The sequence below is a fragment of the Neoarius graeffei genome, chromosome 19 (assembly GCF_027579695.1).
Source record: "Neoarius graeffei isolate fNeoGra1 chromosome 19, fNeoGra1.pri, whole genome shotgun sequence".
Taxonomy (NCBI): domain Eukaryota; kingdom Metazoa; phylum Chordata; class Actinopteri; order Siluriformes; family Ariidae; genus Neoarius; species Neoarius graeffei.
The window spans coordinates 28,538,365-28,555,635 of record NC_083587.1 but is presented as its reverse complement, the minus strand read 5'-3'; the positions used below and the strand labels follow the sequence as shown (position 1 = coordinate 28,555,635).

The 17,271-nt window shown below is 43.7% G+C and overlaps 1 protein-coding gene across 6 annotated transcripts in view; it reads left to right on the top strand.

Annotated features, from left to right (window-relative positions):
- stau2 (staufen double-stranded RNA binding protein 2) overlaps window positions 1-17,271 on the top strand; it is a 258,022-nt gene that overhangs the window by 103,771 nt on the left and 136,980 nt on the right. For 5 of the 6 annotated variants that reach the window (XM_060899948.1, XM_060899950.1, XM_060899946.1 and 2 more), the window contains exons 8-9: window positions 9,609-9,821; window positions 17,072-17,209. In XM_060899948.1, the coding sequence (XP_060755931.1) occupies window positions 9,609-9,821; window positions 17,072-17,209 (351 nt within the window). The remainder of the gene's footprint in view (window positions 1-9,608; window positions 9,822-17,071; window positions 17,210-17,271) is intronic. The other variant, XM_060899949.1, reaches the window with a different exon arrangement.

Below are 17,271 nucleotides of genomic sequence, written 5' to 3'. Positions count from 1 at the left end.
AGAACAGGTGAAGGTGGGTGATGAAGTGACCTCAGGAACAGGGTCGAATAAAAAAGTCGCTAAACATGCAGCTGCAGAGGCGATGCTGCTCCATCTGGGATACAGAGCCTCCACGCCTATAGTATAAAAATAAAGAAATTAGGTGTGTTCATAAATACATGTACATATACAGTAGTGTGCAAAAGTCTTAGGCACGTGTAAAGAAATGCTGTCGACCAAAAATGGCTTAAAAATGATGAAATTAAATGTTTCAACATTTAAAAAAAAAAAAAACCAAACAATTATAAGCATTAAGCCATAATAAATGAAACAAAGTTGATATTTGGTGTGAGACGACCCTTTGCTTAAAAAAAAAAATAGTCTCAGGTCCAGTGAGTGCAGTTTGATAAGGAAATGAGCTGTAGGTTTTACTGAGCATCTTACAGAACCAGCCACAGTTCTTCTGGACACTTTGACTGTCACACTCGCTTCTTCATTTTGCACCGAAACCCAGCAGCCTTCATTATGGTTTCTTTATTAATCTGAAAAGGGCTCTCTTATGGAATATGCTGCTCGGATACAAACTTTTTTCTGTAAAATTTAATTTTGTGCTGGAAAACGAACGTTTGGACTCTAAAATGTTTTTGTACTGACTCAGTAATGTAGAAGTCATAAAATAGAAATCTGTAACAAAGTTTGTATGGAAAAAAAATGGGGGGGGGCTAAGACTTTTGCACAGTACTGTATATAATAACCCTCTGAGATTTATGTACAACCCCGATTCCAAAAAAGTTGGGACAAAGTACAAATTGTAAATAAAAACGGAATGCAATGATGTGGAAGTTTCAAAATTCTATATTTTATTCAGAATAGAACATAGATGACATATCAAATGTTTAAACTGAGAAAATGTATCATTTAAAGAGAAAAATTAGGTGATTTTAAATTTCATGACAACAACACATCTCAAAAAAGTTGGGACAAGGCCATGTTTACCACTGTGAGACATCCCCTTTTCTCTTTACAACAGTCTGTAAACGTCTGGGGACTGAGGAGACAAGTTGCTCAAGTTTAGGGATAGGAATGTTAACCCATTCTTGTCTAATGTAGGATTCTAGTTGCTCAACTGTCTTAGGTCTTTTTTGTCGTATCTTCCGTTTTATGATGCGCCAAATGTTTTCTATGGGTGAAAGATCTGGACTGCAGGCTGGCCAGTTCAGTACCCGGACCCTTCTTCTACGCAGCCATGATGCTGTAATTGATGCAGTATGTGGTTTGGCATTGTCATGTTGGAAAATGCAAGGTCTTCCCTGAAAGAGACGTCGTCTGGATGGGAGCATATGTTGCTCTAGAACCTGGATATACCTTTCAGCATCGATGGTGTCTTTCCAGATGTGTAAGCTGCCCATGCCACACGCACTAATGCAACCCCATACCATCAGAGATGCAGGCTTCTGAACTGAGCGCCGATAACAACTTGGGTCGTCCTTCTCCTCTTTAGTCCGAATGACACGGCGTCCCTGATTTCCATAAAGAACTTCAAATTTTGATTCGTCTGACCACAGAACAGTTTTCCACTTTGCCACAGTCCATTTTAAATGAGCCTTGGCCCAGAGAAGACGTCTGCGCTTCTGGATCGTGTTTAGATACGGCTTCTTCTTTGAACTATAGAGTTTTAGCTGGCAACGGCGGATGGCACGGTGAATTGTGTTCACAGATAATGTTCTCTGGAAATATTCCTGAGCCCATTTTGTGATTTCCAATACAGAAGCATGCCTGTATGTGATGCAGTGCCGTCTAAGGGCCCGAAGATCACGGGCACCCAGTATGGTTTTCCGGCCTTGACCCTTACGCACAGAGATTCTTCCAGATTCTCTGAATCTTTTGATGATATTATGCACTGTAGATGATGATATGTTCAAACTCTTTGCAATTTTACACTGTCGAACTCCTTTCTGATATTGCTCCACTATTTGTCGGCGCAGAATTAGGGGTATCGGTGATCCTCTTCCCATCTTTGCTTCTGAGAGCCGCTGCCACTCCAAGATGCTCTTTTTATACCCAGTCATGTTAATGACCTATTGCCAATTGACCTAATGAGTTGCAATTTGGTCCTCCAGCTGTTCCTTTTTTGTACCTTTAACTTTTCCAGCCTCTTATTGCCCCTGTCCCAACTTTTTTGAGATGTGTTGCTGTCATGAAATTTCAAATGAGCCAATATTTGGCATGAAATTTCAAAATGTCTCACTTTCGACATTTGATATGTTCTCTATGTTCTATTGTGAATACAATATCAGTTTTTGAGATTTGTAAATTATTGCATTCCGTTTTATTTACAATTTGTACTTTGTCCCAACTTTTTTGGAATCGGGGTTGTACACACAAGCACGTTTATCCAAATAGTAAAATTTCACTAGTTTGAGACAGGTGCCTTTTTCTGCAGAAAGTTGTCCGTTTGTATCGCCTCTATGTCTGGTGCAGTATTTGTCCCAGTAGTGTTGCCAGATTTGTGCTGATCTTAATCCCTCATGTCAGGCCTGGAAAATATCCGTCTGTTATTCCATCCTTACTCAGAAGTCATTAAACAGCGATGTTAAAAGTAACAATCAGCTTCACGAGCAACCTTCTGAACAGACTTCAGACGTAAATGTTATGTTATGTTGTAAATGTTATGTTTTGCCTGATTGCGTTTTCTTTTCCCCTGAAGATCACTGCGTGCCTGCATGCGTGCGGAGGTTAACTTGTGAATGAACTATTGCTCTTTCTAATGTTGTGACATCTCCACTTCATCGTTCAGCTGTGGGATCTTGGCCTCCGCAGGAATTTTTGGCCCATGATCAGGATTTGGAAAAAAATGTGTCGTACGCAGTTTTATGAATAAACACTCAAACCAAGAGTAAGCACTGCAATGTGAACAAGCCGCAAAGCGTTGAAATGGCGTGCGTCTGACTCCTAACAGCTGCAGCAGCGCCTGTTCACACTCAGTGTTACTGTCTCATCGACATGAACAGCAGAGATGATGATCCACGCTGAACCTTCAGCATCATCGTTGACATTGAGTTCCTGCTCACTGTCATTCCCTGTCACAGTAAACTGATGGAGACAGACAGACAGACAGACAGACAGACAGACAGTTTAACAGAGAGGCAGATAAATTAATAGGCGATGGAGGAAATTGGCAGACAAATTTTATAGACAGTTTGATAGTCGATGGAGCAAAAACTGATAGCGAGGCAGACAGACAGATACATACATATTATAATGCTGTAGACGTAGATATAGTGATTAAACTGAATAGACAGACAGGTAGATGGATAGGTGAGCAGACAGCTGGACGAATGGACAGACAGATGGACAAACAGTCTGGTATACAGAATGATAGACAGATGGAGCGTCTAGGAGAGAGATGGGTGGACAGAGAGACAGGCGGATGGGTAGGTACATGAACAGAGACAGGCAGATGGGAAGACAGACAGACAGACGTGCAGAAAGAGAGAGATGGGAAGACGGACAGACGTGCAGAAAGAGAGAGATGGGAAGACGGACAGACGTGCAGAAAGAGAGATGGGAAGACGGACAGACGTGCAGAAAGATGGAGAGATGGGAAGACGGACAGACGTGCAGAAAGATGGAGAGATGGGAAGACGGACAGACGTGCAGAAAGATGGAGAGATGGGAAGACGGACAGACGTGCAGAAAGAGAGAGATGGGAAGACGGACAGACGTGCAGAAAGAGAGAGATGGGAAGACGGACAGACGTGCAGAAAGAGAGAGATGGGAAGACGGACAGACGTGCAGAAAGAGAGAGATGGGAAGACGGACAGACGTGCAGAAAGAGAGAGATGGGAAGACGGACAGACGTGCCGAAAGATGGAGAGATGGGAAGACGGACAGACGTGCCGAAAGATGGAGAGATGGGAAGACGGACAGACGTGCAGAAAGATGGAGAGATGGGAAGACGGACAGATGGGAAGACGGACAGACATGCAGAAAGATAGACAGAAAGATAGACGCATGGGAAGATGGACAGACGGGCAGAAAGTTGGAATGATGAAGATAGATGGGAAGAGTGTCAGACGCACAAAGATAGAATGATGGGAAGACAGACAGACGTGGGAAGACGGACAGACATGCAGAAAGATAGACAGAGGTGCAGAAAGATGGAATGATGGGAAGATAGACAGATGGGAAGACAGTCAGACGTGCAGAAAGGTAGACAGATGGGAAGACGGTCAGACATGCAGAAAGATGGGAAGAGTGTCAGACGCGCAGAAAGATAGAATGATGGGAAGACAGACAGACGTGGGAAGACGGACAGACATGCAGAAAGGTAGACAGAGGTGCAGAAAGATGGAATGATAGGAAGATAGACAGATGGGAAGACGGTTAGACGTGCAGAAAGATAGACAGATGGGAAGAGTGTCAGATGTGCAGAAAGATAGAATGATGGGAAGAGAGTCAGACGCACAGAAAGATAGAATGATGGGAAGATAGACAGACGTGGGAAGACAGACAGACATGCAGAAAGATGGACAGAGGTGCAGAAAGATGGAATGATGGGAAGATAGACAGATGGGAAGAGGTCAGACGCGCAAAAAGATGGACAGATGAGAAGACAGACAGATGTGCAGAAAGATGGACAGATGGGAAGACAGACATGTAGGCAGGCAGACAGACAAATGTGTGAACCACCTGATAGACATGTGGACAAACAAACGGATAGGCAGTGGATTCAGACTTTTGGATATTTCTCTCTCTCTCTCGCTCTCTCTCTCTCTCGCTCTTTCTCTCTGAGTCATGTGCATGAGTGTGTATCTTGGGGGCAGATGCATCAACACGCCATACAAAAGAGTCTTTCTTCACTCAGTGGGTCTCGGTGTCTCTTGCCGTCCTCACATCCTGCCTTTACACGGATCGCACCACATCGTCTTCCTGGAGAACATGATCCACGTAGGACAGAAAAACTGGTCAGATCAAAGTCCTCGTTGAAATTCCATCAGTGCGCCGAAGACGTTACACCGTCTGACGCCGAGGACTGTGGCTCGTCTGCTGCCGATGGATTTAAGGAGTGCCAAGAGCTCCTCAGAGACATTGTTCCTGCGATTAGACAATCACACGCTGGAGGCGAAAAGCTTCCACCACTGAATTCCCAACAATAACCGCAGTCTGTGTGAGGTCAGGTGACTCAGGGCTTCAGGTGTGTTCAGGATCCATGCTCGTTAGAGTGGTGTATGGTACGAACGGAAATGCTCTCAGACATCCATAATTACACAGTAAATGTACAGCGGTGGTCAGAAGTTTACATACACATCATGGACACGAATGTCATGGCAATATTGAGCTTTCAGTGATTTCTTTGAACTGCTCTTTTCTCTGGGGCAGGATGAGTGTACAGATTACATCTTTCATCGAAATAAAACAAGGATTCGGTGCGCAAGTTTAAATTTATTTGGGTTTTCTGAAAGGTCAAAATTATACATACAGGGTCAAAATTATATACACACAGCACACTTAATATTTGGTTAAATGTCCCTCAGAAAGTTTCATCTTGACCAGACACTTTTGGTAACCATCAGCAGAATTGTGGTTGGATATTTGTCCACCGTTCTTGGCAGAATTGGTAGAGTTCAATTACATTTGTTGGCGTTTCAGTCGGGTTGAGATCAGGCCTTTCAGAAAGCCAGTCCAAAATCTTAATGTTAGCCTGCTTTATCCATTCTCCAACAAGCTTTGGAGTCGTCGTCCTGTTGGAACACCTAATTGTGTTTCAGCGGGTGGTTTGAGGTTACGCTGAAGAATTCTGAGGTAGTCCTCCTCCTCCTTCATTATTCCATCCACTTTGTTTAACCATGCTTAACAGGTGGTCCAGTGTTCTTGGGGATGGATGCCTCACCTTTACTCGTCCAAACATATACACTACCGTTCAAAAGTTTGGGGTCACCCAGACAATTTTGTGTTTTCCATGAAAAGTCACACTTTTATTTCCCACCATAAGTTGTAAAATGAATAGAAAATATAGTCAAGACATTTTTCTGGCCATTTTGAGCATTTAATCGACCCCACAAATGTGATGCTCCAGAAACTCAATCTGCTCAAAGGAAGGTCAGTTTTATAGCTTCTCTAAAGAGCTCAACTGTTTTCAGCTGTGCTAACATGATTGTACAAGGGTTTTCTAATCATCCATTAGCCTTCTGAGGCAATGAGCAAACACATTGTACCATTAGAACACTGGAGTGAGAGTTGCTGGAAATGGGCCTCTATTGAGGTTTTTCACCCACGTGACCAAGTCATGTGATGCATCGTTAGGCCGCCATTTTGGACGTCACAGCTCGAATCAGTTTGAATGCGAGGAAGGCGACAAACGAAAAACATAAAAGGAAAAGGAGCGAGATGCAGAAAACACCTTCACTATCCAGCGACGTAGGGCATTTACAGGGCGAGCAGAGGGAGAGGTATTTGCAAAAATTGAGGTTAGCAGGCTTAGAGAACGACGTTTACCTGCTTCCACCAGGATTGTTCACTGACGTACGGAAGTACACGAAGCCCTCGTCTTTACCTGACTTCGGCCCACATGATCTGTATACCTATGTCGTTAAAAACCCATTGCCATACACAGGTATTGATCTGAAAGCGTATAAGAGTTTGGATACCTACAAATATTTTGTGTCAGGCTGGGTAACATGCCTACATCAGCGGGTCGTCCCTGGAGCCGGTGGTCGCCATCTTATTACAGCTAAGGTTTGTTCACATTTTCATTTACTTTCGGTCCTCAGGATAAACAAAATGTTATTGAAATAACTTCTTAGTCTGTTGAGACATGGCCCGTTATAAATTTGCTGTTACCAGGCAAAGAACTGTATTATTAGGGTCGGTGTCTGTGTTGTAGCAGTGTACTAGCAGCTAGCTGTTAGCACTAGCTAATGTCAACAACATAGCTAGTATGTTACTGTAGCAATGTTTATGTTCAGTCATTTGGATGACTGTTAAAACCTTTCAGTCTCAAGTTTTTCCTTTACTGTATTTACTAGTTTATTGTAATTATGATCCGGCAGCTATTTGCGCCGGATCCAGTGTAAATAGCTGCCGGAGCGCGCTCCAGCTTGCTCCCCCTCAAATTAAGCAGTGCGCTCCGGCTTGCTCCCGGAGCGCGCTGCTTAATTTGAGGGGGAGCAAGCCGGAGCGTGCTCTGGAACCTCGGCCGGAGCACTCCGGGAGCAAGCCGGAGTGCGCTGCTTAATTTGAGGGGGAGCAAGCCGGAGTGCGCTCCGGCAGCTATTTACACTGGATCCGGCGCAAATAGCTGCCGGATCATAATTACAGTAAACTAGTAAATACAGTAAAGGAAAAACTTGAGACTGAAAGGTTTTAGCAGTCATCCAAATGACTGAACGTAAACATTGCTACAGTAACATACTAGCTACTATGTTGTTGACATTAGCTAGCTTGACCTTCAAAATGGCGGACACCGGGGCGTCACGTGACCCTGTGACGTCAGGTGAAATACCTCAATACACCTATGGAGATATTGCACCAAAAACCAGACATTTGCAGCTAGAATAGTCATTTACCACATTAGCAATGTATAGAGTGGATTTCTGATTAGTTTAAAGTGATCTTCATTGAAAAGAACAGTGCTTTTCTTTCACAAATAAGGACATTTCAAAGTGATCCCAAACTTTTGAACAGTAGTGTATATCTGGTCTTTGTGGACAATCACCTCAATCTTTGTCTTATAGCACGATAAAACTTTCCTCCAGAAGGCTTTTTCTTTGTCCATGTGGTCACTTGCAAACTTGAATCAAGCTTGAAGATGTTGAATTTGGAGCAGGGGCTTCTTTCTTGGAAGGCAGCTTCTCAGTCCATGGTGATGTAAAACTCACTCGACTGTAGACAGTGACACTGGTGTTCTAGAAGCTTCCAGTTCATGGTAGGCCTGTGCCTTGGTGGTTCCTGGGTTGTTTCTGACCATCCAAACCAATTTCCTCTTGGCTGAGGGGAGCAGTTTGGGTTTTCTTCCAGACCTTGGCTAAGTGGCTGCACCTCCCAGTAACTTGTACTTGTCAAACAAACCCTTTTTATGTTGGCACAAAGAAGCTACCGTACCAGCTGTCGTCAATCATGATCACTAACAGAATGTTAAGAGGCTTTGGCCTTGACAAGTTAAGACATTTTCGAACTTTCAGCACCACTGAAGTAATAATCTAAGTGGGTGTAGGTGTAGTTTTGACCCAGTGTTGATTTAAAACTTGTGCACCAAATTCTTGGGTTCTTTTTTTTTTTTCTCCTAAAGATGTATGTTGTTCAATCGTTCTTTCTCAGAAAAGGAACAGTTCAAAGAAATCCTCAAAAGCCCAATATGACAACCGTGTACATGATGAGTGTGTGTAAACTTCTGATCGCAACTGTAAATATAATATATGGAGGAGCAGGCGAAGAGACAGACGGACGGCTAGATAGCTCGGGAGAGACCGAAAAATAGACAGAAGCACGGATGTGCAGACAGCAACGGCGTTTTCTGAAGTCTTTAGTAAAAGTAGTCTGCAGATTTTTGATTGAAAGTGCACACACAGATGACCGTGGAGTCAGCTGATGTTGTTATGATAATATCGTAACCCGTGATAAATGTGAAAGTGTAATATCGGCCCGGCGTGAACACGGCAGCTTCAGAGCCACTGCAGAAATACCGAACTCTTCCGTAACATCGGAGTGTGATGAGCAAATCCCTCCACATGAAAGTCGTGTAAATATTGGATCATAAATTCTGTCAAGTGTGTGAGAAACTGTGTGTGTGTGTGTGTGTTTCCCTTCTGAATTCTCCTTCAAAATTCACTTCGATGGGTGTTTTATTCAACTTTAACGAGAGACAGACAGACACAGACTGAATGAAAGACGCACCAAAACAGACAGATCGATGGATAGACCGAGACTTGGATGGATGGTTGAAAGACATGTAAATGGTTGAACGGATGGGTGGATGGACAGACATGGATGGATGGATTGGTAAATAGAGAAGTAGATGGATGGTAGACGGATGGATTCATAGATCAGTCGATGGATAGATCTATGGATGGTCAGACACAGATGGATAGATTGATGGATGAATAAATAGAGAATACAGATGGATGGGTAGACATCTAAATGGATGGATGGATGGTTAGACGCATAATTGGACATACAAGCAGCTTGGTTTCTAGGTTCTCAGTAAACCATACACATGCAGTGAGGTTTACACTTTTTGCTTCGTGTGTGTGTGTGTGTGTGTGTGTGTGTGAGAGAGAGAGAGAGAGAGAGAGAGAGAGAATGCCAGAGTGCTTATGTGTATGAGGATAGGATGTGAAAGAGAGTCTCCGGAGGGGGATAACTTTCACTGAACACAGAGAGAGCCAGGTTGCGTGTGTGTGTGTGTGTGTGTGTGTAACCTAATCCCCCCCCTTCACACTGAGCTCACCTGCTTTGCTGCCCAAGCAGAGACACTGGAAATGATTCTGGATGTTGAAACACATGATTTAGTAAGCAGCATGTCCAGGTGCATTCTGGGTAACTCCCGATGTTCTGAACGTTTAGCACGTACAATGCAGCCGTGACCTGCTCTGCGTTTCGCTGACTTTCCCATCCTCCTGCGTCCCCAGGTGCTGAAGGAGAGCGGCCCACCCCACATGAAGAGCTTCCTGACCCGCGTGACGGTGGGCGAGTTCTCCGCCGAGGGTGAGGGCAACAGCAAGAAGCTGTCGAAGAAGCGTGCAGCTTTCTCCATCCTGCAGGAGCTGAAGAAGCTGCCCTTCATCCCTGTAGTGGAGAAGCCTAAAGTGCACTATAAGAAACGCCCCAAGACCATACTGAAGGTAGGCTGCCTAGTAAGGGTACTACACACGAGCACTGCATCAAATAGCACCATACTGTTTCACTGTTATGCTAAAGCCAAACCCAGACCGATGCAGAGAACATCATATCAAATATTATAGACTAGTAGACAGACACGGAGAGACAAATCATCTAATATGAATGTTGTACGTCGACAGATGGACAGTAAGACAGAATGAAAAATATACTGACAGACACACGATATATATCTGTTATTTCCCAGCTGGGAGGTCCGTATGGTGAAATACCATGACCGAGGTCTTGAAAGTACTTCTGGGCTGAGGTCAGTATTCAAGGCCGAGGTCACGGTATTTCACCATACGGACCGACCTTAAGCTGGTAAATAATATATCTATTTTCTTTCATGGATGCAAACGGCGCGCCTTTTGGCGGATGCCGCCTTTTTCACGGCTGTCTGGGGGACTTGTGTGAATCGTGCAGATCCGATGAGTTTTTTTTTTTTGTGTGTGGGGGGGGGGGGGGGGTTGGAGTGTCTGATTATAATTTCATCAAAGTAAATTCTGTATTAAAATTACTAAATAAGCAAATGCCGTTACAGTCCATGAAACATAGGAAGTATAAGTATGAGAAGAAAACAGTAAATCAGAAAGCTGCACACGTAAAGCCAATTACGTAACTTACGTAACTTGCATTGGACTGATGGAAACCCTTGCGCGTGCAGTGAAGTGCAGCCAGCAGCAGATAATGGGGCGCAGCCAATTGGCTTTACGTGCGCAGCTTTCTGATTTACTGTTTTCTTCTCATACTTATACTTCCTATGTTTCATGGACTGTAACGGCATTTGCTTATTTAGTAATTTTAATACAGAATTTACTCTGATGTAATTATAATCAGACAGTCCAACGCCGCCCCCCCCCCCCAAAAAAAAAAAAAAAAAAAATTCATCGGATCTGCGCGATTCACACAAGTCCCCCAGACAGCCGTGAAAAAGGCGGCATCCGCCAAAAGGCGCGCCGTTTGCATCCATGCTCTTTACCAAATTCTAACAGAAAACGAGAGCACCCGAAAGGGAAAACCGAGGCGAGCCGCCATTTTGAATCCTCATTCACGGCTGTAATGCAAATTGCTTCCTCCTCGGTATACAAGTGCACTTCCATGGCAGGAAAAAAACTACATTTTGCCACCTATGTAGTCCCCTATTTATACAAATAGGAGTCATTCAGGATTCAGACATGTTTTTGCTCGGCTTTAGCAATTTACAGGTTTTTAGCTTTCTCCTGAAATGTTTTCTTTTATTTCTTCTTCCTCAGGGTAGTAAAAATCGCTTTCACTGTGAAGACTGTCGTCATCGCTATCCATGATGTAAAATTAATGCTATTCTCCTGAGAAATGCGAAAATAAATGTTGACAAAAAATGCTACTATGTTTGTTGTTGTTGTGAACGAGCGAGTCGCCAGAGGTCCGTATCCGGGGTCCGTACTGTAGGATACGCAGGTGAATAATAACCGAGATGAAGTCGAACTTGAGGTGAATAATTGTTTTAGTATAAATACACAGGTGATTTATTTTTAAAAATGTTTATTTCAGTTTTCAGAAGTGGCATACAAACGTAATAACGGCACAGCGCAGACTTGTCACTTCCCTACGCCGAGTCGCATAAAATACTTTGTTTTGAGATGGATAAAATAAATCACAATTCCACATTACTTTTGCATAGTTTTAGACCAAACCTCATCGCATCTTTAGTGCTTTTAGACACAGCATTTTCTCTCATTTGTAATTCTTCTTCACTTTCACTTACCGTACGGTGACAAAGCGATGGGCCGCCATTTTGCCGAGTCACTCGAGGTAATTATCAAGAAATAGTCTGAATTTCTCGACCAGTGTGCATGGTTTCCTATAATCACCTCCATATTGATATTAAAGGTCCCATGGCATGAAATTTTCACTTTCTGAGGTTTTTTAACGTTAAAATGAGTTCCTCTGACCTTCTTAAGTCACCCCAGTGGCTAGAAATTTCATAATGTGTAAACCAAACTATGCCCAACATTTGAGAATGGCGCGTCAAAACGGCGCGTTGATAAGCTCTTCCCTTTACTACGTCAGCAAGGGAGATGATCCCCACACCCCCCCTCTGGATTCCCACCCACTGTATGGATTGCCCCGCCCAGCTCAAAAGTTGCCACCAAACATGGAAGTTGCGCTGTACATGGATGTGACAACACAGAAAAGAGTCTGTTTTTACTGCCGACGGGAGAGCCCCTGAAGACGCAGTGGCTTACTTTTATTTACTCCGATAATACGCCGTCGAGTCTACCTAAGACGGTGTATGTTTGTCGGAAGCATTTTCCTGAGGAATGTTTCCACAACTTGGGACAGTACAGGGCAGGTTTTGCACATCAACTGTCACTGAAGCCTGGGTCTGTACCAAGCATCCCTGCCGCATCAGCCACAAACAGCGAACAAGTAAGTGTATAACTGTTAAGTCGTTTTGCCGTGTTTTAAAATCGGTGCCACGTTAGCCTTGCAATGGCTACATTAGCTGTGCAGCTAACCGCTTCCTGCAGTTAGCCAGGTACTCTGCGCTACAAAACCAAAAAGCATGCAGCATGCTCTGTTATAATAGCCAATCAAAACAGTTTTTACAAAGACACCCACATTCTTTTTTTAAGTCACTCGTTCATTTTGTTTGTTTGTTTGTTCAGTAAAAACCCAAACATTTGTTGAATTTATTTTATTTCCTCGCGTCGCACCTTAATGACGTCAGCGCGCGGTATTTTTCCCTTCGCGGTTTGTTCCTTCTCTCTCGCCATAGTAAGACACCCACATCCGCTTGTTCTGACCCACTGGAGGTAGCGTCACAGTGCTGTTAGCCAATCAGAGGTAACACGTTTACATGTCATGAATATTAACGATAAGACCCACCCCCACCCTCTACTCTTCCCCGCCTCCTGCTTCTCATTAGCAAAACGACGCACTGGGAAAAGCGCTGAAATGGGGCTTTCTCCCAGGAGGCTATATCTACGTGCCGAGGGTTCATTTCGAGAAAGGCTGCGGATATAACATCCGGAAACCTCCACGAGCCCGTTTAAACCATCAACAAACCACCATGCCATGGGTCCTTTAAAAATGGTGTATAGAATGACAGATAGACAGAAAGAGGCACTGAAAGCTAAGTGACTGATGCCCAGGCAGGCAGACAGACAGACTGATCGACGAACAGAATAACAGACAGACAAATTCACCTCTACTTAATGTTAGAGAGATTGATGGTTTGACAGGAAGAAAGAGGACAGACAGATAGACAGACATGCTGATGTATTAGCTGATGTACAGATTAACTGGAAGTCATACTGACTGACACACTGCCAATCAGACAGACAGACACACCGACATGCACACAGCCACAAGTTGAGAGACAAAGAGATAGACAGACAGACAGACAGATAGATAGATCAACAGGTAGACAGACCAACAGACACCGATAGCCAGCCAGACACACAGTAAACTACAGACTGCAGGACAAGACACTGACGGACAAATCCGCTGGTATTAGGCGCATCAGGTGAAAATTCAATCCAAATTGCTTGAAATTGCTCTCGTTGGATTCAGAACTGAATTCAGAATGAATTACTTTTGACAGAATTAAAATGTGTTTATCTGTTGTTCAGATATTACAAATCAAAAATTGAGAAAAAAAAAAAGGCTTAATTTTTAGAAAACCGCCGTAGTGTTCTGTCTGGAGATCACCTGGTCCAAAATGGGTCTCGATAACCAATGAGATCAAATGTTTTTTCTTCATAACGTTTCTATTTTTCAAGGTATTTACATGGAAATTGGCAGGAACATAGATGTTTGTATACTGAATACAAAGTTTGAAAATTTAGTAAAAACAAATTAGTATTTACACTACCGTTCAAAAGTTTGGGGTCACTTTGAAATGTCCTTATTTTTGAAAGAAAAGCACTGTTCTTTTCAATGAAGATCACTTTAAACTAATCAGAAATCCACTCTATACATTGCTAATGTGGTAAATGACTATTCTAGCTGCAAATGTCTGGTTTTTGGTGCAATATCTCCATAGGTGTATAGAGGCCCATTTCCAGCAACTCTCACTCCAGTGTTCTAATGGTACAATGTGTTTGCTCATTGCCTCAGAAGGCTAATGGATGATTAGAAAACCCTTGTACAATCATGTTAGCACAGCTGAAAACAGTTTAGCTCTTTAGAGAAGCTATAAAACTGACCTTCCTTTGAGCAGATTGAGTTTCTGGAGCATCACGTTTGTGGGGTCGATTAAATGCTCAAAATGGCCAGAAAAATGTCTTGACTATATTTTCTACTCATTTTACAACTTATGGTGGTAAATAAAAGTGTGACTTTTCATGGAAAACACAAAATTGTCTGGGTGACCCCAAACTTTTGAACGGTAGTGTATATAAGTATAAATTATGCTAATTTGGTTTTAAAAAAGTTTAATCGGTACACTCAATAAAAAAGTAATAAAAGATGATTTCTAATACCCTCTTGGTGCTCTGTACTGTAGACCTTTGTATTTCTCAAAGGTAGGGCCTGCTAGTGTTTATATTAAAGAATATAATGCCGCTTTTCCACTACAAACGCGGCTGAGCCGTGCCGTGCCGAGTCGAGCTGAGCGGGGCTGTTGGAGTTGCATTTCGACTACAACCGCGCTGAACCGTGCTGGCTGGAAGTGGGTGGACACATTGGGTGGAGTTAGCGAAAGTGGGTGGACGTCATGTGATGTCGTTAAGCAGCGCAAACAGTGACATCAGTGACAGTGGCGGAACAAGTCAGAGCCGGGCCGGGGGCGGGGCAAATGACCGGGCCCTTTATTAAAGCTTATCATAACATCATTTTAGGCTACAAAATGTCCGCAACTGCGGTGTTTACCAATTTCAACACTACCGGGTGCAACTATGTTATTTAGTACATCAAGTCCTTCAAACGAACATGTAACTCAGAAACAAAAAACATTAGGATACTGTACATGGCTCATAATAAAACATCAATAGCCTACTGCGCGCATTATTTGAAGGGCATACGACGAGCCTTGCGCTCCGCGAACTCGTCCACGATGCTCTGTATGTCACTGATTCAGTGATCTTTTAAGCGGTAGTCTCACGACCCGGATAGTAAACAATAAACATGGAGGACATGGAGTCGTTAGTGTTGCTGGTCTTGGTGCTGTGGCTTGTTGTCACCGACAACGCCAACAGATACTGGCAAGAGCGTATAGATGAGGCGAGGCGCATAAGGCTTCAGAAATTCTCGTAATTCATAATTCTTCTTCTTCCGGGTTTGCGGTGTTTACAGATCCCAGCGTGCTCGCGGGGCGTGTGTGGGCACGTGAGGACACTCCTCCTCACCAATCAGTGCACAGGGGAGTGTCTGCTCACGCCCCCAACCTCAGTCGGCTCGCTTTGGCTCGCTTCAGCCCCACTCCAAAACGGTGCGAGTTTTGGGGGCTAAGCAGGGCTGAAACGAGCTGAGTCGTGCTGGTTTTTGGTAGTCGAAACGCGAGCCGTGTCGGGCTGAAGTGAGCTGAAGCGAGCTGAAGTGAGCTGAAAAAGGGTAGTGGAAAAGGGCCATAAATGATCATATTCACAGCTTTCAAGGTGAACCTCGAAAAAACTGTCTGATCCACATCCAGTAAACAATTCAAATTAATTGAACTGAAACTGACATTCGCGTTTCAGACTTGCGTTTTTTTTTTAAATCTCATTCCGATCACTAAGATCTCAATATTTTTCATCAAAACAACTCCAGGTATATTCTGAAACAGTTACTTATTTACACAAATCAGTTTGATTAAAAAAAAAAAAAAATAAGTAGGTAAAGCTGTGAACTCACCATGAGGCATAACATCAAAACTAGCAGACGGAAAATTTTGCTGAATACTTCATCAGAAACAGTGAGAGCGAGAGAACATCCCTATAAAAGTTATCTGATTGATATTCATGAGTAATCCAGTTAGAAACTGATCAGGAAAGAGAGAGCGAGAGAGAGAGAGAGTGTGACCGCTTTCCTGTGACTCAAAAAGCACCGGCAGTTTCCCGACATCCTGCGAGCAGAGAGTGAATTCTGTTGTACCAAATTCAACCTGCCGTTACTCCCAAAGTACTGAACAGATCTTAACCAGATACATTTCTTTGGAAAGCAGCGATTATACGCCTTTTAATGATCATATTCATGATAGAAAATATTCAAGAGTTAAGCAATGACAGATTTGGAAACTTACACTACATTCACACTGCAGGCTGAAGTGACTCAAATCCGATCTTTTCACCCATATGTGACCTGTATCCGATCTTTTATTGACAATATGAACGACACAGATCTGATTTTTTTCAAATCCGACCCAGGCCGTTTGGATATGTGGTCCTAATTCCGATTCCTATCCGCTCTTTTCATATGCGACTTCAGTCTGAACTGCCAGGTCGCATTCATCCGACTTACACGTCATCAGCAAGCCACAAACGTCACTATTCTGCGCTTAAGTAGGCGGCGGGTCTCTCAAAAAAAGTTACAACAACATGGCGCATGACATCAATGCGACTCCGCACCCACACGTTCCTTTGAACGGAGGTTGCAGTCACTACCCCACAGAACGCCTGAGCCCAAACCCTTGCCCTCTTCCTTCTCAACCTCCTCCTTAACATCAGGCTATTGTGCATGTTCTGGCTCCGTCGCAACAACAACTGCATCATCGCCAGATACTCCATGCTGGCTACTGTCATACACAGGAAACTTTAGGTTACTTCCGTAAACACTGGCCATGCTCACTGCGTGTGACGTCGTCGTGTCCTGCAATGCGCATGCGGAACACTTTTAGGTCGCTTTTCGTTCATACTGAGGATCACATACAAGTCGCATATATTTGTTAATGTGAACGACCTCACAAAAAAATCGGATTTCACAAAAAAATCGGAATTGAGCATTAAGCCTTGCAGTGTGAACGTAGCGTAAGATGAGCGTCTGCATGCACAGTTTTCACAGCACGGCCAGCGAGCGTCTGATACGCCTACTGGTAGACAAATAGATGGACAGATAAACGTACAAATTTAACAGACTGAACTGAACTCACTTTCCACTAAAAGCTAGCCAGGACCGAGGGCACTTGGGTAGTTCACTTTGTAGGATTTAAAAGTGTTAGCATTAGCCGTGTCAGTATAAGCAGTAATGATGTTGAGGAAGGATTCTCACCTGCAGACTCTCACGTGTGTGTGTGTGTGTGTGTGTGATCTCACAGGCGGGCCCGGAGTATGGTCAGGGCATGAACCCCATCAGCCGACTCGCTCAGATCCAGCAGGCGAAACGAGAGAAAGAACCCGAGTACACACTACTGTCCGAGAGAGGCCTGCCACGCCGCCGTGAATTCATCATGCAGGTTCTATTCTCGCACTCTCTCTCTCACACACACACGGCATAGTCATATCAGATGGGAGCCAT